Here is a 22736-nt window from a genome sequence, read left to right as displayed (position 1 = left end):
ATTATTAATACTCCATTCAATATTTCCTTCAGCTCTAGGCATTTGCAATTCTATCAGCGATCACAAACATGATTACTATCATAAATCATTTCCACAAACTTCTAAACTCGACCATATTTTTATGTCAAATTCAATCGTCGCTACTAAACTGCAAGCAACGTATTTTTTTTATTTAACGAAGCATTGTGCTTTATTACAAATCTGTGGCACAAATGTTTTGCGATTTTTATAAAACAAATCTAATATATTTCAATATAAAATAAATATCATCGATGGAATTCCAAATATGGATACTTACAAAAAAAAATCTCATAAAGAAAGTTGGGTGGGCCTAATGGGACTCTAACTTACAACTTTTCTCTCCGAGTGATTTTTCTTTTCCTTTAAGTTATCGATGGGCGTATAATTTATGTAAATTATCAGTAATAACTACGCTCTCAAAAATAAGTAATTCGGATTCCGCTAAGGATCAGAAGGTAAATAATATTATAAACTTAACACAATGCTTACGGGCCCTTTTAATTAATTTTGTAATTAACGTGTTAATTTGCATTTGAAAAGTAATTAGCAAAAACACAATTTTGTGCGGCCCGTAAGCATTGGGTTAATTATAGCTGATTTCAAGTGTCAACAAAACTTTATTATCGACGTTTTGCTTTTTCGACTATGTATTGTTTATTCAATACTGAATATACACTAAATAATAAAACAATTACAAATCTATTACACCGAAATTAATATATATAAAAAACATTTACGTATATAATAATACGAATAATGAAAGGCAATGGGAATTTTGATGGAATTAAATTGGTCAAACTTTCCACAATTTACCTTCGCTGCGTTGCACTGCACTTTCCGGTTTTTTACCACAAAGCTCGCAGAGAGGGTGTCAAACCGGAAAAATACCAGGTCAAAGACGACACGACACAAGGCTTTATATTGCGTCTCTAATCGCATTGTAAAGCTTTGTTGCGTTCAAGCTCGTACGCAGGGAGAAAGCCGCGCGGGAATGCCGTATCCATATTAAATACTCTCATAATTCCACATTAAATTATTTCAATACTTTACGTACGCTTTGAAAATCATGTGAGGCACAGGTTTTTATTGAAATTGATCCCAAAACATCGCGGTCATGATTCTCAGTCATGACGCCTAGACAAAGAATAAGATGATATAAATGCCACTTTTGTTGATTTCTGAAATTTTTTGCAATTCGATTTATTTTCAAACCCACGAAATTTAACGTATTTTTTAAGATATCGAAAGTTAAAAATCTACATTTCTATGCAAATCGCTATATTGTTATCGATGTGTCAAAAATGGTGTGATTAAAATCTTCGAACAAAAGTTTCATACCTGCAAACCCACAAAAGAAAAAAATAAAATCCCATACTTGGATTAATAATAATTGTGCCACGATGAAAACACACAGTCAAATTTTATAAGCATGAAAAATGATTAATACCTACAATAAATTGTAAATCTACTATTAGTATTTTTTTTAATGTCCACATAAAAATCTTTAGTTTTTTATTTAATATTATTAATTATTATAATTTATTTGTATGTCGCGTCAGTCCATAGACGAGTTAACTCGTGCGTTCTTGTAAACGCCATAAGGCTATACTTCAGCTGGGGCACGGTCTAAAACATGGGTGGCCAACCTTTTCAGCAGCCGGGCCAGATTCTAAAAATGAGATTTCCTCCCGGGCCGCACAACCAATTTTTTTATTATACAAAATAAAAACGAAATATATGTTATATATATTAATAAAATAAAACAAAAATGAAAATCAAATATATTTATTAGATTAGACTTGTTTTAAATCTAAGTACAGTTTAACTAAGTACATCAATATCGATATCGAATGAGATTGTTCCTACACGCAAACAGTTTTCCAAATGCACATCAGTGATTCGTGTTCTCACTCGGGATTTGATAACATGCTTCATCCGACTAAAAAGCTGTTCACATGTATAAGTGTTTCTAAATAGCGAAGTCATCATTAGAGCATGTTTGTAAAATGCAGGATATTTCTCCTTGTCTAAATATGTTTTGTAAAACTCTTCCAAACCAACCTGATGGAGCTTCTCCTTTAACTGTTCATCGCAACACATTTCACTATGTTCCATTTGCAAATTTCCCGGTAATAAATTCACGTCTACGGAGAATAGCGTTACAAATGCAGCAAAAAGCACACAGTGCTTTTTAAAATCTTGAGCCAATATCGAATCTCAATTTGTGAAATTACCACATCTAGCGGCAGCATTATTTGATATTATTTTTATTTTCTCACTGCTCCACGGGCCACAAGTTGACACCCAGTGGGCCGCATGCGGGTTGGCCACCCATGGTCTAAAACGATCGTGACGACGCCACGCGAAGATTGTGCAAACGACGCGTGCAGAACAAAACATAATTTAACATGCGTCCATTTAATGTTATGTCTATTGTTCTATTAGTAATAATAATAATAATATATCCATTGACATGTTTTCTTTTTCAAGTAAATGGGTAACGTTTTTTAGTCATCTTTAGACGATTTAAAAGTTAATTCCTCCGACACCATCACAAAACAAATTGACGTGTTTACAGCTCTACTATCGCTCTCCGATTGGCAGCCAGTCTGAAATTTCGTCGCACGTATAGTTGAAAAATATTTGACGTTTCACTGAAGTATGCTCATAACTTATGAATAAACTGTTTGTGTATGTTTTCTAAATAATATGTATCATTTTAGAGTAACAATATTCACGATAAGCTCGAGAAACGTGTTGAATTGGTAAGCTTTTACAAATATTTATCATTCTGTTCCTATTTCATATGTTTAAGGAATTTATTTTATTCCAAAAATACCTGGCCTATAAGTGTCCACCCAGTAAAAATTAGCTGGCAGTAATAAGGTTAATCAAGAATTATAATATGTGTTTTTTTCCCATAATGCATTGAAATTGTAAGTTCTCATAAACTCACATATTGGATATTCAATGCAAATTAAATCTTTTATCGGATTTTCTTATCTCTCAGTCAAAACTTGTTTTGTATTCTGATAATCAGTACCATCTCCTTCATATCAATAAATGGCAGTATCACTGGCTACCACTATAAATACATACATACATAGTAGTTGATGCTCAAAACATACCTATATGATATTTTGATTTGCTTTTTCCGCAAAATACCCACAACTCTTACGTTAGCGTCGTGAGTATACGTAAGGCGAACCAGAAAACCCGTCTTCGACCAGCAATTTTGCTAGTAAAATTGAATCGCTGTATTTTTATTTACTTACCGTAATAATATGTACATAATCTTCCCTTCCAAAATTCTTTTTTAAATAACAGGCACATTCCTTTAAAAATAAAAATATGTACATACGTAGTTTTAATTGAACATAAATACGTAATGGTTTTTTTCTATAGTGGGAGTGGTATATTTTAGAAATATATATCAAAAATATTATACTAACATAATATTATGGATATCTATGTACATACCTCTGATAAATTGCATAAATTTTCAATTGTAAACATTGGAACATGGAATAACATAATAGTATTTTAAGGGGATTTAGCGTTTATTTAATGGTAATGCATGATATTGTTTTTTAAGTAGGTTTATCACTCATGTCGTATTAATTATTAAAAATTAACTTATTTAATTATAGTTAATATTAATTAATTAAAGTGATAAATCAACTCGCATAAGAGGGTGGGGTGGTATGGCTTTCCACAGAGTGGAAGTTGTGTTAATAGATTTTCTTTTTACGATAAATGGATATTAGCCACTTGCTCGACGTATTAGGTCCACACTCTGGGTCCAAACCACATTGAAAAATAACATGTGAATTTTCCGACACGTTACCACTCAGCAAATATAGTCGAACAATACAATTTAGGGGTACAATTGATATAATAATAATATAAGAAAGAGTTCGGAGTAATTATACATCAAGTTAACACATTTGTGTTACTTGTATGATAAAGAATCGAACCGTGTACCTGTTTTATGTAAATATATATACTGACACCTCCAAAAGTCTTATCACTTGGGTAAATTTAATCTACTCTAGTACCCTAAAAATCCTGAATCATTAGCGATCTGACTCATATAAATATGAACAGGGTTGACTACAAAATATAGTAATGTTAGCCAATTTAAAGCCAGGAAAAATTTATATTTACCCTTTGATAACTTTTGACAACAAAGATGAGTAGAATCTTATTCAGACCCTAATGTATGTAAATCCCTTATCTCGTATGTATCTCCAATATATTACTGTTTGCATCTCTTATATTTAAGATCTCATTTATGTTATATATTATCAATCAATCTTAAAGAAATCATCACCATAACGCAGGGGTGGCGAACCTATGGCACGCGAGATGAATTTGCACGGCACACGAACGATAACCAATAAAAAAATTTAAAAAAGGTATACAAATGAATATTATACCTTTGAGAAAATTGTTTTATCTGCGGCCGGTGGCGAAAATATATACCTAAAAAAACCGAGCCGACTGCGAAAAATTGACCAACCTGCGGCCCGCGGCGAAAATATTTTCCCAAAAAAATGAGCCGACTCTTCGCAAGTCAGATAGTCGAAAAATATTTTTTATTCGCACGCTTAAGCAAAAAGGTTCGATAACCCTGCCATAACGCATCACTTAAATAAAATAATTAATACATTTTTTAATTACCTGCCTTTAGTAATTCGTATTCCCTTCGGAGGTGATAATACTCATTTTTTTTATCATTGGATGACATTTCATAAACATAAATGTATACAAAGTATATTATTTTTTTTTCATTTATAAAGACTAACACAGTTTTCCTATACGACCATGCAACAGATTTTATTATGTTCGCCTACCGAAAATCTTTTTAAAGTTTTTTTTTGTTGTGTTAAAATCTTGTTATACGAATGGTAAATGTACATATATAAATGTTTAAGCCTCAGAAATAACAACAGCATATAAGCTGGCAAGCTGCTATCCAAATCCACTGCGATTTACCGTACTTATTTTATCTGAATATTTTCGCATACATAGGTGTTAGTAATATCGTATTTTAGATGTAAACACGGAATACGCGTAATTTTCATAATGAAAATATTATTGTTATCAGACACCTCGTTTAATACTTGAAGCATACGCTTTCAAACTGTGCACCACAGCATTTTTGAAAATTGTAAATATGAAAGATTTTATATATTTTATCTTTCACAGTGTTATAATCGCTTTCGATTTTGTTATTTTTTTTAAATGTTAATCACATCATACATATATGTTAGCTTATATGTTCGCTTGAGGGTGGCAGTTACTCGAAGGGCGGCAAATCGAGGAGAATCATTTCGTATATATAGAAATAGCTACCTAAACTTAGTAATAATGAAAATATCTTTCCATCAATAAATTCAGCTCACTGGTTTGAAACAAAATGTATTAATTAATGACTGTATTTTTTTGTCGAGTTCACGATGTCTAGTTTACTTCCGTTGCCCTTCGACATCCATGGTGACAAGAAATGACACCGTGCACGGATGACACAAAATACTGTAGAAAAAAAATAGGGCGAGATTTTGGCGCTGCCCAGTGGCGGCATTTTGTCTAGGGACGTCACTGGGCAAGCATATGTATGCGTCTTTGTAAAGTCAATGGGCCACGCAATTTGGGTTTACAATGACGCCCAGATGCACAAAGTTTACTCCCCTGACGAACAAAAAGTTTTTTTTCAGTACCCACCTTTCAGTCACGAGATCAATATGCATTTTTGATCCATACTCTTCTTCTTAGACGCGCGTTGTACAAGGAGAAAAATAATATTTAGACGCGTTGTGAATATTCCAAATCTACGCGCAAGCATTGTGCAACATATTATCTACTGTCTATGTAATTTCTACTGCATCATAACATCACTTTATCATAATCAATGTTTATTCTGAATTAACCTCCCTCAACAAAAACGTTTCACCCCTCAATCCCGTGATTCCACTCCGTATTCGTCCCGTTCCACGAGGGCGGTTTATTAGTTCCCAAATGCGCTCCATACCCAAGTAGTTTTGCGTTATACATGCCTATGTCTAAGACATGTTGACAAAGATACGTGATTTTTGACCCACCTGATTTCAGTGGCACTGATGAGAATCGCTTGTCTCAGCCAATTATCATTTCTTTTATCTTGGAAATATTCACCTTTATACCTACTTTATGGCTTCCATTTGCAAGCTTCGTCATATCCTGGATGAAGTTTAAGTATTTTTCAAATACAACAATACCGTTTGCAAAGCCCATTTGACAGAAATATTATAATAAATAAACTCATAGTGAGCCTAGGAAAATTTTTCGTCTACAATGTCATACTTCAACCACAATAATAATGATGGTAATAATTATTAATTGTCAACCAATGACATTAATATGGACGAATCATCTGGGAATAAAAATGACACTCACTGTTTTGGTGTGGTGGTTTTTCGGGTCTGCCGAATGGCATAATCTGTTCTAACGCCATTACAATAAAGGTGATATTGCTATAAATTCCCGATGCTTTTAGTCGGGTCTGCCGAACGGTTCGGTTCGAACGGGTTCGCTCAAATGAACATTGACACTAGAAACACTGTTCTAACTCCATTATAATAAAGGTGATATTGCTATAAATATCCGATGCGTGATATCGCATAATGGAAATTGCGTGACGTCTACCTATACATGTGCGAATGTCGCTGTGCGTGAATTTAATTGCTAGCTACTGTATTGAGTGCGTTGTCCATTAATAATGTCATTGTTGTCAACACACAATTTTTCGACAAGAAAAAATATAAAAAATGTGACGGTTTTCATTAATTGTAATGATATTTAAACAGATTATTTTATTTTTTGCCAAAGCTATTCGTGTACACTACTACTACTACCCCTACTTCTTTTTAAATGATGTTTAAAATTCTTTGCATGTGTATATACATGAATCGTATATTTTTAGTGCTTTTAATCTTGTTTCACTGTATATCTATGTATAATAATGTTAAAAATGTGGACGAAGAATGTTATATAATTATCATTATTCTAACCACACTTTTTTTTTAAATATTGTAGATAAGATTTCCTATATATATATATATATATCAATAATAAAACTTCATCCCATCTTTTGGTTATTTTTATTATTTTTTCCAAGATAAAAATACAGAACAATGATGAAACTTAAATCCATTCGTATTAAATTCTTCTTACAATAATTTTCATACTAAATAATTACAAGATAAAAGAACTTTTTATATACCACGTTTTTAAATTTTCTGTTGAATCATATAAACTTGACAATTCTATGTATTATTAAAAACTTTTTATTATACTTGATAGAAATACTGAATAAATATTATAGAATACAGAAATGTCATTTTGACATTTCATATTGATTTCCATAGTAACTCACGTGTATATTAATAATTTAGTTGCTAGGACCCACTTAAGCGTCAATTACATTGAGCTTCTTTACGAGCTGTTTGTTGACGAATTTATAATCTGCCTGTAAAGTCATCCAGTGTAATCATCGAACAAGCTAACAAGCAGGTTGTAAACACTCTACCGAGAAAAGTTGAAAGCCGGTCACCTTTACACGCTACACGCCGGTGTGTGGGCCTACTGCGTCTGCGCAGTAGAGTGCAGCAGCAACATCCCAGTAAAAAAACAAACTACGCTCTGTCAAAATAGTCGCTGGCTTGTGGCTTCTCAGCGAATGGAAAGTTTTCTGTGTAATCATCAAATCGCAGTAGCTGAATCGCCCGCTTTTAAATTCGCCAACTAACAGCTCGTAAAAAAGCTCAATGTAATTGACGCTTTAGCAACCAATAATAGTGAGTAGTAAAATATATTACTTTTAACGAATTTTTTCCGAAACATACAAAACATAATTAACTGAAAATGAATTCAATTTTACTTAAAGATGGCCAAAAGTATTAAAAGAATGCATTGTCGTCGTGTTCTGATATATTCTAAAAGTTTCAAATGTCTAGCTAGTCGGGAAGTTAGTTAAAAATCTTGGACAAACAAGAAAAAATGTGTACTTCTCAAGAAAAAATCTGTACCGGACAAATAAGAATACGAGCTAATAAAAACGTTGTAAAATAGTTTCAATTTTCATAATTGATATTTTACTTTACAGCATTTTTGTATTGATTTCATCGTATTTAGGTGTATATAAAGCGGCCGGATATGGTCGGATAACACCATCTTTCTAGTTTTATTTATTACTCTATAGGTTACACTGTATCACGTGTGGACTATACGAATAATTTAACCAACAATTATTAACCTCATTCCTTAAAAAAATTAATTACATTTAAGTTGTAAGATTATCCGATATACTAGCAGCATTTTTGTCTTCAAGTGTTCTGTTTTTTGGACCAATTAACTCATTATTCATTATCAAAGTTCTATATTTATCCCCTATATAAATATACCAAATATTTTTAATTTTCTTATTAACAATTAAGAAAAATACGAAAAATATTAATCCTTGTGACGTAACTATAGAGCAGAATATGTAAGCTATGAAAATGTTATTAAAGAAAAGACCAAACAACCAAGTTAACCCGTAAAGAAAAAATATTACAAAGCCGATGGAAACTTTTATGAATATTTGTTTATTATCCCCGTGGCTTGTATTATCGGATTGTTTTAAAATGTTATACATTACCAAACTATATAGAATTGTGTTTGCTAAGACAACTGATGCCACGGGAAGAAAAACTGCCCACCAATATCCTATCCCAATCGGATAACAAAATTCAATGTGTGTGCTCCCCTGTTTAAAATGTAAGAAATACGTATCCGAATCGAAGATTAATAAAATGACAACAGGTAAAGCAGGTACAATCCATCCAATTACACAATTCTTCAAAAGCATGTATGGGGTATTACTTGCAGAAACTCTTTTAATCTTTTTGTAAGACATGAACGCCGATAAAAACATCCACGAGAATGATGATAATAATGCATAATGAAAAATAACGCCGGTGCTAATGCAAACGAATGGATTAAATTTAGAAAAATTTGTTATTGATATAATTAAAAACATTATAATAAGCAATGATATAGATATTGATAAATTTAGCCATACTTTATTAGAAAATTCTGCTCTCCATGTATGTGAAATCACTCCTGTGAGGCAGATTATAATGAGGCCAATTAATGAAAGAGTACAGGTAACATTTATTATAACGAACAAAGTTATTTTATGAGTTTTTTCAATTTCTGTCTCATAAATAATAATTTGAGAAAAGTGAGTTAAATGATAGCATCTGCAAACATCTGTGGGTTTTGTTTCTACCGGTGGCAACAAAATGCACATAGTCGTTGACCAATTACCTTGGTCAAAATCCCAATAAGCACAAGCTTTCTTCCTATTCGATTGTCTACTGTCGTGAGGCTGGAAGTGGATGTCAACGTAACTCATATGCTTAAAACAATCTTTCTTCCCCAGTGATATGCTGAGCACTTTACTATTCAGCCGCGAATTCCTGTTATTTTCTTTTGGGAATGCTGCATCGTCTTTGTAGACTCCAAAAGATAACTTATTACTAGCACCAACGCAATTAGATGAAGGTACCTTCCTCACGATGGCATCACTAGAATCATATGAATCTTCGTCGAACTCGTCATCTGAAAATTGTTTGTTATATTGTAAAATTTCTAAATATTTTTCTTATTCCAACTTCTTATTCTATCATCAAAACTAATTTAAGAAATAATTGAAATGTTCTGCATGTTACTGTAGACATAATATGGAGAAATATTATGTTCATAAGTGAAACGGCAAATAATTTTCAACAGTATGTGGAACGAAATTTCGCAGTCGTCGCCAATCGGAGACTGACAGTCAATGTGTGAGCACGTCAATTTGTTTTGTGATGGTGTCGGAGGAATATATTCTTAAATCGTGTGAAGGTGACCAAAAAGCGTTCCGCATGTACTTGAAAAAGAAAACATGTCAATGAATACACTATTATTATTACGATTAAAAGGACGCATATTGAATTTTTATGAAAAATTATATTTCGTTCGGCTCGCGCCATTTGCACAATCCGCGCATCGCCTAGATATAAAAGAAAAAAAACTTCCAGGATTTTGGATTAACATTAGAACAGAATATTCTTCATTATATACCTATCGATTTTTTTCTAATTCCGATACAGGTATCAATAGTTTTTCTTTCGACATCAGATCTCTACAGGATTGTTGCCTACTATCCACCGATCCTTGATGATCAAACAATATTATTATAAATAATTACAAGATAAAAATAACTTTTTATATACAACGTTTTTAAATTTTCTGTTGAGTCATATAAACTTGACTTGACTAGCTTAAACGATCAAAAAAAATTGTACTTGATAGAAATACTAAATAATGAAATGTCATTTCATATTGATTTCCATGGGAACGCACGTATATATTATTTAATAATTTAGTTGCTTGGACCACCTAGCAACCAATAATGGTATCGAAATAACTTTTCATACAAAACAGAGTTAACTAAAAATGAATTCAATTCTACTTAAAGATGGCTAAAAGTATTTTAAAAAAATGCATTGGCATCGTGTTCTGTATATTCTAAAAGTTTCAAATGTCTAGCTAGTCGGGAAGTTAGTTAAAAATCGTTTGCAAGATTTGTACTGGACAAACAACCACCGGAAAAATAAGAATACGACATAAGTATGCGTCTTTGTAAAGTCAATGGGCCACGCAATTTGGGTTTACAATGACGCCCAGATGCACAAAGTTTACTCCCCTGACGAACAAAAAGTTTTTTTTCAGTACCCACCTTTCAGTCACGAGATCAATATGCATTTTTGATCCATACTCTTCTTCTTAGACGCGCGTTGTACAAGGAGAAAAATAATATTTAGACGCGTTGTGAATATTCCAAATCTACGCGCAAGCATTGTGCAACATATTATCTACTGTCTATGTAATTTCTACTGCATCATAACATCACTTTATCATAATCAATGTTTATTCTGAATTAACCTCCCTCAACAAAAACGTTTCACCCCTCAATCCCGTGATTCCACTCCGTATTCGTCCCGTTCCACGAGGGCGGTTTATTAGTTCCCAAATGCGCTCCATACCCAAGTAGTTTTGCGTTATACATGCCTATGTCTAAGACATGTTGACAAAGATACGTGATTTTTGACCCACCTGATTTCAGTGGCACTGATGAGAATCGCTTGTCTCAGCCAATTATCATTTCTTTTATCTTGGAAATATTCACCTTTATACCTACTTTATGGCTTCCATTTGCAAGCTTCGTCATATCCTGGATGAAGTTTAAGTATTTTTCAAATACAACAATACCGTTTGCAAAGCCCATTTGACAGAAATATTATAATAAATAAACTCATAGTGAGCCTAGGAAAATTTTTCGTCTACAATGTCATACTTCAACCACAATAATAATGATGGTAATAATTATTAATTGTCAACCAATGACATTAATATGGACGAATCATCTGGGAATAAAAATGACACTCACTGTTTTGGTGTGGTGGTTTTTCGGGTCTGCCGAATGGCATAATCTGTTCTAACGCCATTACAATAAAGGTGATATTGCTATAAATTCCCGATGCTTTTAGTCGGGTCTGCCGAACGGTTCGGTTCGAACGGGTTCGCTCAAATGAACATTGACACTAGAAACACTGTTCTAACTCCATTATAATAAAGGTGATATTGCTATAAATATCCGATGCGTGATATCGCATAATGGAAATTGCGTGACGTCTACCTATACATGTGCGAATGTCGCTGTGCGTGAATTTAATTGCTAGCTACTGTATTGAGTGCGTTGTCCATTAATAATGTCATTGTTGTCAACACACAATTTTTCGACAAGAAAAAATATAAAAAATGTGACGGTTTTCATTAATTGTAATGATATTTAAACAGATTATTTTATTTTTTGCCAAAGCTATTCGTGTACACTACTACTACTACCCCTACTTCTTTTTAAATGATGTTTAAAATTCTTTGCATGTGTATATACATGAATCGTATATTTTTAGTGCTTTTAATCTTGTTTCACTGTATATCTATGTATAATAATGTTAAAAATGTGGACGAAGAATGTTATATAATTATCATTATTCTAACCACACTTTTTTTTTAAATATTGTAGATAAGATTTCCTATATATATATATATATATCAATAATAAAACTTCATCCCATCTTTTGGTTATTTTTATTATTTTTTCCAAGATAAAAATACAGAACAATGATGAAACTTAAATCCATTCGTATTAAATTCTTCTTACAATAATTTTCATACTAAATAATTACAAGATAAAAGAACTTTTTATATACCACGTTTTTAAATTTTCTGTTGAATCATATAAACTTGACAATTCTATGTATTATTAAAAACTTTTTATTATACTTGATAGAAATACTGAATAAATATTATAGAATACAGAAATGTCATTTTGACATTTCATATTGATTTCCATAGTAACTCACGTGTATATTAATAATTTAGTTGCTAGGACCCACTTAAGCGTCAATTACATTGAGCTTCTTTACGAGCTGTTTGTTGACGAATTTATAATCTGCCTGTAAAGTCATCCAGTGTAATCATCGAACAAGCTAACAAGCAGGTTGTAAACACTCTACCGAGAAAAGTTGAAAGCCGGTCACCTTTACACGCTACACGCCGGTGTGTGGGCCTACTGCGTCTGCGCAGTAGAGTGCAGCAGCAACATCCCAGTAAAAAAACAAACTACGCTCTGTCAAAATAGTCGCTGGCTTGTGGCTTCTCAGCGAATGGAAAGTTTTCTGTGTAATCATCAAATCGCAGTAGCTGAATCGCCCGCTTTTAAATTCGCCAACTAACAGCTCGTAAAAAAGCTCAATGTAATTGACGCTTTAGCAACCAATAATAGTGAGTAGTAAAATATATTACTTTTAACGAATTTTTTCCGAAACATACAAAACATAATTAACTGAAAATGAATTCAATTTTACTTAAAGATGGCCAAAAGTATTAAAAGAATGCATTGTCGTCGTGTTCTGATATATTCTAAAAGTTTCAAATGTCTAGCTAGTCGGGAAGTTAGTTAAAAATCTTGGACAAACAAGAAAAAATGTGTACTTCTCAAGAAAAAATCTGTACCGGACAAATAAGAATACGAGCTAATAAAAACGTTGTAAAATAGTTTCAATTTTCATAATTGATATTTTACTTTACAGCATTTTTGTATTGATTTCATCGTATTTAGGTGTATATAAAGCGGCCGGATATGGTCGGATAACACCATCTTTCTAGTTTTATTTATTACTCTATAGGTTACACTGTATCACGTGTGGACTATACGAATAATTTAACCAACAATTATTAACCTCATTCCTTAAAAAAATTAATTACATTTAAGTTGTAAGATTATCCGATATACTAGCAGCATTTTTGTCTTCAAGTGTTCTGTTTTTTGGACCAATTAACTCATTATTCATTATCAAAGTTCTATATTTATCCCCTATATAAATATACCAAATATTTTTAATTTTCTTATTAACAATTAAGAAAAATACGAAAAATATTAATCCTTGTGACGTAACTATAGAGCAGAATATGTAAGCTATGAAAATGTTATTAAAGAAAAGACCAAACAACCAAGTTAACCCGTAAAGAAAAAATATTACAAAGCCGATGGAAACTTTTATGAATATTTGTTTATTATCCCCGTGGCTTGTATTATCGGATTGTTTTAAAATGTTATACATTACCAAACTATATAGAATTGTGTTTGCTAAGACAACTGATGCCACGGGAAGAAAAACTGCCCACCAATATCCTATCCCAATCGGATAACAAAATTCAATGTGTGTGCTCCCCTGTTTAAAATGTAAGAAATACGTATCCGAATCGAAGATTAATAAAATGACAACAGGTAAAGCAGGTACAATCCATCCAATTACACAATTCTTCAAAAGCATGTATGGGGCATTACTTGCAGAAACTCTTTTAATCTTTTTGTAAGACATGAACGCCGATAAAAACATCCACGAGAATGATGATAATAATGCATAATGAAAAATAACGCCGGTGCTAATGCAAACGAATGGATTAAATTTAGAAAAATTTGTTATTGATATAATTAAAAACATTATAATAAGCAATGATATAGATATTGATAAATTTAGCCATACTTTATTAGAAAATTCTGCTCTCCATGTATGTGAAATCACTCCTGTGAGGCAGATTATAATGAGGCCAATTAATGAAAGAGTACAGGTAACATTTATTATAACGAACAAAGTTATTTTATGAGTTTTTTCAATTTCTGTCTCATAAATAATAATTTGAGAAAAGTGAGTTAAATGATAGCATCTGCAAACATCTGTGGGTTTTGTTTCTACCGGTGGCAACAAAATGCACATAGTCGTTGACCAATTACCTTGGTCAAAATCCCAATAAGCACAAGCTTTCTTCCTATTCGATTGTCTACTGTCGTGAGGCTGGAAGTGGATGTCAACGTAACTCATATGCTTAAAACAATCTTTCTTCCCCAGTGATATGCTGAGCACTTTACTGTTCAGCCGCGAATTCCTGTTATTTTCTTTTGGGAATGCTGCATCGTCTTTGTAGACTCCAAAAGATAACTTATTACTAGCACCAACGCAATTAGATGAAGGTACCTTCCTCACGATGGCATCACTAGAATCATATGAATCTTCGTCGAACTCGTCATCTGAAAATTGTTTGTTATATTGTAAAATTTCTAAATATTTTTCTTATTCCAACTTCTTATTCTATCATCAAAACTAATTTAAGAAATAATTGAAATGTTCTGCATGTTACTGTAGACATAATATGGAGAAATATTATGTTCATAAGTGAAACGGCAAATAATTTTCAACAGTATGTGGAACGAAATTTCGCAGTCGTCGCCAATCGGAGACTGACAGTCAATGTGTGAGCACGTCAATTTGTTTTGTGATGGTGTCGGAGGAATATATTCTTAAATCGTGTGAAGGTGACCAAAAAGCGTTCCGCATGTACTTGAAAAAGAAAACATGTCAATGAATACACTATTATTATTACGATTAAAAGGACGCATATTGAATTTTTATGAAAAATTATATTTCGTTCGGCTCGCGCCATTTGCACAATCCGCGCATCGCCTAGTCACGATCTTTTTAGGTCATGCCTCAGCTGAAGTATAGCCTTAACAAAATCATTATTTTATTATTTAGTAATATTTATACAAATTTATATTCATGATTCATCTATTTTTTTTAGATTTAACTAAGAAAACATAATATATAAAAGATAACGACATACTGAATTTAAGATACGAGGGTGGGTCAATAATTCCTTAGAAAAAAGCATTAAAACAGTTTTTATTTTTGTATTTTTTTTTTATTTCTCAACATAATCTCCTTGGAGCTCAATACACTTGGTTAGACGTTTCTCAATTTTTTTTAAACCGTCAGAAAAATAAGTTTTCGGAAGGTCCTCAAAATAAGCATTTGTCCGATCGATGACTTCTTCATTTGAAAAAAAAACGTTGTCCACTTAGCCATTTTTTTAAGTTTGGGAAAAGGAAAAAGTCACTGGGGGCTAAATCTGGCGAATACAGTGGGTGGTCGACCAATTCGAACTTCAATTCTTCAATTTTAGCCATTGATCGTAAACATGTGTGAACACGGGCATTGTCCTGATGAAAGAGGATTTTTTTCCTGTTTAAATGAGGCCGTTTTTCTTCAATTTTGTTTTTTAGCTGGTCCAATAAAGATGCACAATAATCCCCTGTTATTGTTTTTCCATTTTCCAAATAGTCAACGAAAATAATTTCACGTGCATCCCAAAATACAGTAGCCATAACCTTACCAGCTGATTTTACGGTTTTCACCTTCTTTGGACATGGTTTGCCTTCGCAATCCACTGCTTTGACTGTTCTTTCGTCGCGGGAGTATAGTGGTGTATCCATGTTTCATCTACAGTCACAAAGCGACGAAAAAATTCATCCGGATTGCGTTGCATGAGCGACAACAGGGCTTTAGAGGCCACCACCTTATTGCGTTTATTGTCGACTGTGAGCAAACGCGGCACCCATCTTGTAGAAATATTTTTCATGCCCAATTTGTCATGTAAAATAGAAATGACGCTACCTTTTGAGATCCCTGTAACCTCAATTATCTCACTCAACTTTAATCTTTGGTCACTTAACACCATGTCGTGGATTTTATTGATCATTTCTGGTGTAGTCACCTCTACAAGACGTCCTGAGCGTGGTTCATCCTTTGTTGATGTACGACCACGTTTAAATTCATTTAACCAGTTATAAATAGTTGCAAGTCGCGACCCGAGAACTACAGGGTTCTAAGTGGACAACTGCAGCAAAAAAGTTATGGGCTGTTGAAGTTTTGAACGCTTGTATTTTGTAAATTGTGAATGTTTTCAATTATTTTTTTGATTGAATATATCAATGATGGTACTGCTATGGTGTACCTGTCAAAAAAACTACGTTAAAACTAGTTTTTAATAGCTAATTTTACATGTCATAAATTCAGTTAGAACCATGTCCACCTGAAACTCAAACAAATCGCCTTTACTACAAGGTTCTAACTGAAATTTGTATGGAAATCCTAGTGATTCAGGATACATAGTTTCACTATTCATCTAAAAATAAATAAAATTCTTGAAAGTTATCGAATATAATATTTTTTTCCGGAGAAAATGTATGGAAATTGTTGGGAAAATGGGAAATTCGGAAAAACTTAAATATTTTTTTCTATTTTGTGTTTATTACCATTTTAAAATGAAAAATATGTTGAAAATATAATATAAAATACAAAACTATTGTTGATGCAACAAGCCCAATGTTGATGGTTCAATTTCAACTTTTTCAATTCAATTTCAATCTCAATTTTTTATACACGATTGTTGTTACTAATGGCTGAGGGAATGTTGTGTAAAAATCTTCTATTAAATAATTATTCGCCTCAGTTTTAGAATAAACTTCAAGCCAAGAAGAGGCATATCTTTCAGATCCATCATTACATCATAATACGAGTATCATAATGATATTGTATAATTAATATACTCAATCTCTAGGAAATTCTCAGGAATATGGATTGTATAATACATATCCATTTCTTCACCTCATCTACTGAGATTTGAGACATCTCAAACATTTATATCACTGTAAGTGGGTCTATTCTATACTAATCGACCGATAAAGTGATAAAGTGATAAATATTACAAAACTTAGGATAGGTTTATATCAAAGTATGTATAAAGTGTAACAATTGCAATATGTTGGTTATAATTGTTGCAATAAGCAAGAGAGGTGCTGTTAAACCTACCCTAAGTTTGATAATATTTATCACTTTATCACTTTAGCGGTCGATAAGTATAGAATAGATCCACAGATTAAACCTGAAACATAAAGTCAATGAATGCAATACTATTAATATTTAGACATTATTATTAACAAAAGGTCGAAGAATAAAATGTACAATGTTCGTTCGACATTCAAATTATGAAAACAATTAATTATGTAAATTATAATTAACGGTTTGTGAATATGTAACTGTAACGGCGTTTGTAACAAAATTTAAAAAAATTAAGATAATATAATTGAAGCTTACTTACGTTTCATAATATTATAATTCATCTAGAAGTAAGTTCAAAATTTACTGTTGATATCAAATATCACGAAACATTTTTTTGAGGTTATGTATCTCGAAGCTATAGTAGTTTATGTAAATTTTTTTTTTTTTTTTTTGACCATGTCCGATCCTGATAGGATCATATGGGCCTCCACAGAGTGGAGGTTTGTATTGACAGATTTTGTTTTTTACGAGAAATGGATGTCAGCCACTTGCTCAACCTATTAGGTCCATACCCTGACACACAAATTGAAAAACAATATGTGTACTTGCCAGACCCAGGATTCGAACCTGGGACCCACGGCTTTATAGTCCAACGCTTATGCCGCGTGGTTTATATAGTTAAAGACACTGCATGAAGTCGTAATAATAAATTGAAAATACAAAACAACAATATTTTACTCTTCATATTGAAATTAAAACCATTTTAACAGCTTTAAATGTTTCCACAACCGCGAAATGTCAAATCACATAGAACTTTGTAGAACGACGGATCTTTTTAGATTATGATAGAACTCTGTAGTATCCCAGATATTGTGTAAAGTGCACATAGAACTCGGTAGTATTGGGGTTTAATGAAAAAATATAAGAAATATCGACTTCATATTAATATATTATGTAGATAATGTGACTTGGAAGACTTCCTCATCATTACTTTAGTTTGGCCAAAAATCGACACTTAGAACCTTGTAGTTCTCGGGTCGCGAAGTGAAGGAGCAGATATGCCGTGAACTAAATCCAACTCATTTTTTATTTCCTTTGCTGTTAACCCTTTTATATTAAAATGTTTAATAACAGCTCTAAACTCAATTTTCTCCATTTTCCATTTTTCCATTTTCCACAAGCAAATTTTTTTTTTAAATGTACGAGAAACACACAACAACCCGACCAATCTGATTGAAACTTCGCAGCATACTAAATCGGTAGTGCCGCTGCATGAAAACAAACCGCTTACAGTACTAGTCGCGCCACCTGTCGGCTTTTCTAAGGACTTATTGACCCACCCTCGTATCTCGGCTACTACAAAAACATTTTTAATTTTATATGATATTACTTGTCTGTATTATTTTTTACAAAATCGTAAGCGGACACAGCAGCCATCGGTAATTGAATTAATTACGAGGAGACGCTTCACGTGGCTGGGGCGTGTTTTCCGGATACCGACAGAGAGTACGACACCCCGTACCCTTGTGTCACAACCTCAATGGTTCCGTAGCTTTGGCCGACCTTCCCTCACCTTGCAACAATGTTATACAAGTGATCTAGACCAGTATTCCGCAACCGGTGGTCCGCGGGTCACCTAGTCAAATTATACAAATATAGAAAATATATTCTTAATAATCTCAATCTTTCTCTGCAAGATCCACGAAGTAAGGTATTAGTAATGAATGACAAAATTACTGCTTAAAAAAAATATTGACTTGGTTAGAGAGGCTTAATAAAGGCATTTGCGATATTTTCTCAAAATACAATTAAGCGCTAGATGATAAAATAAGACGGATTATATTAATTTGGAAATACTCCAAAAAATCTCAAGACTATTTTTCTGTAACAAATGATATTTAAGAAAATATCTGAAGAAAGAGGATTTGAATTCCTTCGTGAATCAATCTGACAATAAGTTTTCACCTATGGAAGAAGATAAGCTTATTTCCTTATCCAGTGGCAACAATTTAAAGAAAATTTTAAAAGAAAAAAAACTTCCAGGATTTTGGATTAACATTAGAACAGAATATTCTTCATTAGATACCTATCGATTTTTTTCTAATTCCGATACAGGTATCAATAGTTTTTCTTTCGACATCAGATCTCTACAGGATTGTTGCCTACTATCCACCGATCCTTGATGATCAAACAATATTATTATAAATAATTACAAGATAAAAATAACTTTTTATATACAACGTTTTTAAATTTTCTGTTGAGTCATATAAACTTGACTTGACTAGCTTAAACGATCAAAAAAAATTGTACTTGATAGAAATACTAAATAATGAAATGTCATTTCATATTGATTTCTATGGGAACGCACGTATATATTATTTAATAATTTAGTTGCTTGGACCACCTAGCAACCAATAATGGTATCGAAATAACTTTTCATACAAAACAGAGTTAACTAAAAATGAATTCAATTCTACTTAAAGATGGCTAAAAGTATTTTAAAAAAATGCATTGGCATCGTGTTCTGTATATTCTAAAAGTTTCAAATGTCTAGCTAGTCGGGAAGTTAGTTAAAAATCGTTTGCAAGATTTGTACTGGACAAACAACCACCGGACAAATAAGAATACGACATAAGAAAAACTTTGTAAAAATGTAGGCTGCGGTGTCGCTTTATCATTAAACAGTACTGGGTTGAACTTGGATGCTCGATAGATTTGATCATAATTAAATAATTGTGTAATACAATAAAATCTGTCTGTTTTAGAAAGAACATTACCAGCAAGTCACCAATATGATTTACTCGTATCACTCAATTCTCTAGTTGGTAATGAAGTAAAAAAAATATTCAATGCATGCTAAAGTTTGAGCAGCAATGGTATATTACATCAGTGACCGAGACAAAATAAAATAAAGTAGCTTATAATAGAAATCACAATTTGCTTATACAACCTTCATTTATTGGTTGGACAGTATCATCATCGAAGCCATCTTCTCCGGTAGCTTTAACCCTTATCCCAACTATGGGATTAGGCACACTCCTGTTCGCAACCAAAATAACTATGTTCGAATGTACTATTTTGATGAATGTCTTTTCTTGAGGTATCTCAACCGCATCCAGTATATGATCAAAAGTTTTGGCCACAGTCTGTGGAATGTATGTGTCTCTAAGTATCAGTATACTATTTAAGTCTTTGGCAGCCGATTCTAAAGCATCTGGCACTACGGGTGATTTCAAAATAGTATTCAGATTATCCATAACATCCTGTACCTGGGAAGATATCTGAAATAAAAGGATTTTTTATAAATCTTATCAAGCCGCGTATTGCTGCTGCAGTGTTGTACTGTGAATGCATTAGTTCTAGTACAAGATGGGACACCCCAAGTGTGACTGCCGCTTGGGTGCTAACTCAACCCCCCTCACAAATAAAAACCTATTTTTAAGTGGAAAATTTGAAACAATTATTTAATTCATCAAATTTATATTTATATTCATTATATTATTGTTATCAAAATATATAACAAAAATATTACATGTTTTACATATTACTAAATTATAACAAAAATCTGATCTGAGCGTTGTAAATCCATAATATGTATCAAATAAACTATAAAGCATGAAAGCATAATAAATAAAAGAACATTTAATGACATGAAAACAAGATTTCCCGCAGTCGACATTTTTTTAATCATGAAGTTCATTTTATACAATAAATTGAATAACTTATATTTTTTATTAAAAATATAATGAGAACGTTTTTTCGGACTTTCGCCGCCCTCTGAATCCTATCGCCTGGGCGTTTCGCACCCCCTAACAACTCCGGTTGGCACGCCCCTGAATACAAGTCGGCCATGTTCTGTGTTAAAAATTCTCGGTGTATGTAGTATTTAATTAAGCAACAGGTACATCAATAATCTAACAAATTAAGTCTCATTTAATAATATCTGTATCTCAAAGCCAGAGTACCTTAAGTCAAATTTTGCCAAAAATCAATAACTATATATATAAATATAGATTGTGGGTATCTGAAAAGCGATTCACAATTGTATCGGTCATGATCGCTTAGCATTGAAAAAAACATTATAAAATAGATTGCGTAAAGTTAACCCTGCTAATAGTGCGGCAGCTTGGTGTATTAAAATCCCCTCTCGCGCTCCCCTATTCCTTCGTGTAGTGAAACAGTAGTGTATTTAGAAATAGAAGCAAAACAACAAATACGGAGACTTTAGAAAATCACGATTAAATATATTGTGACCTCACCGGGAATCGAACCCGTACGTCTTACGCACTGAACTACGAAAGCCGTATGTGTGCTGTAAGTCGATTAATTGCGTTAATAATGCAAATAGTTTTGAAAATTGATGGTAGGAAAACGACAAAAAGAACTCATTCGACTCATAAATAATATTGACGAAATAATCGAAGCGATGACACGAGAAATTTGACTTTTCAAAATTTCTACCAATAAAGAAAAATGTCGTATATCAAAGTATTTTATACAATATCTGTTTTTATCAAGGAAGTGGGAATAATATCATCCAATCCTGGCAATACTCTCACAATACTTCAAACAACACGAGCGTTGCCTCTCAACTTCCTTTGTTAAATACGAGGGTGGGTCAATAATTCCTTAGAAAAAAGCATTAAAGCAGTTTTTATTTTTGTATTTTTTTTTATTTCTCAACATAATCTCCTTGGAGCTCAATACACTTGGTAAGACGTTTCTCAATTTTTTTTAAACCGTCAGAAAAATAAGTTTTCGAAAGGTCCTCAAAATAAGCATTTGTCCGATCGATGACTTCTTCATTTGAAAAAAAACGTTGTCCACTTAGCCATTTTTTTAAGTTTGGGAAAAGGAAAAAGTCACTGGGGGCTAAATCTGGCGAATACGGTGGGTGGTCGACCAATTCAAACTTAAATTCTTCAATTTTAGCCATTGATCGTAAACATGTGTGAACACGGGCATTGTACTGATGAAAGAGGATTTTTTTCCTGCTTAAATGAGGCCGTTTTTCTTCAATTTTGTTTTTTAGCTGGTCCAATAAAGATGCATAATAATCCCCTGTTATTGTTTTTCCTTTTTCCAAATAGTCAACAAAAATAATTTCACGTGCATCCCAAAATACAGTAGCCATAACCTTACCAGCTGATTTTACGGTTTTCGCCTGCTTTGGACATGGTTTGCCTTCGCAATCCACTGCTTTGACTGTTCTTTCGTCTCGGGAGTATAGTGGTGTATCCATGTTTCATCCACAGTCACAAAGCGACGAAAAAATTCATCCGGATTGCGTTGCATGAGCGACAACAGGGCTTTAGAGGCCACCACCCTATTGCGTTTATTGTCGACTGTGAGCAAACGCGGCACCCATCTTGCAGAAATATTTTTCATGCCCAATTTGTC

The 22736-nt window shown here is 32.8% G+C and overlaps 1 protein-coding gene across 1 annotated transcript; it reads right to left on the bottom strand.

The window, feature by feature from the left end:
* Positions 1 to 1353: 1353 nt before the first annotated feature.
* LOC147064739 (uncharacterized) lies at positions 1354 to 20593 on the bottom strand. The gene is made up of 5 exons (XM_085957699.1): positions 20287 to 20593; positions 14694 to 14746; positions 14152 to 14282; positions 13587 to 13743; positions 1354 to 1359 (listed from the first exon to the last, which is right to left on the bottom strand). Exons 1-5 carry the CDS (start codon positions 20591 to 20593, stop codon positions 1354 to 1356), a joined length of 654 nt encoding a protein of 217 aa, XP_085813825.1.
* Positions 20594 to 22736: the final 2143 nt, after the last annotated feature.

Source organism: Rhyacophila brunnea, unplaced genomic scaffold (assembly GCF_057557595.1).
Source record: "Rhyacophila brunnea isolate RB1 unplaced genomic scaffold, BYU_Rbru_1.0 scaffold_7, whole genome shotgun sequence".
NCBI lineage: Eukaryota > Metazoa > Arthropoda > Insecta > Trichoptera > Rhyacophilidae > Rhyacophila > Rhyacophila brunnea.
This window is presented reverse-complemented; position numbering and strand designations above follow the sequence as displayed.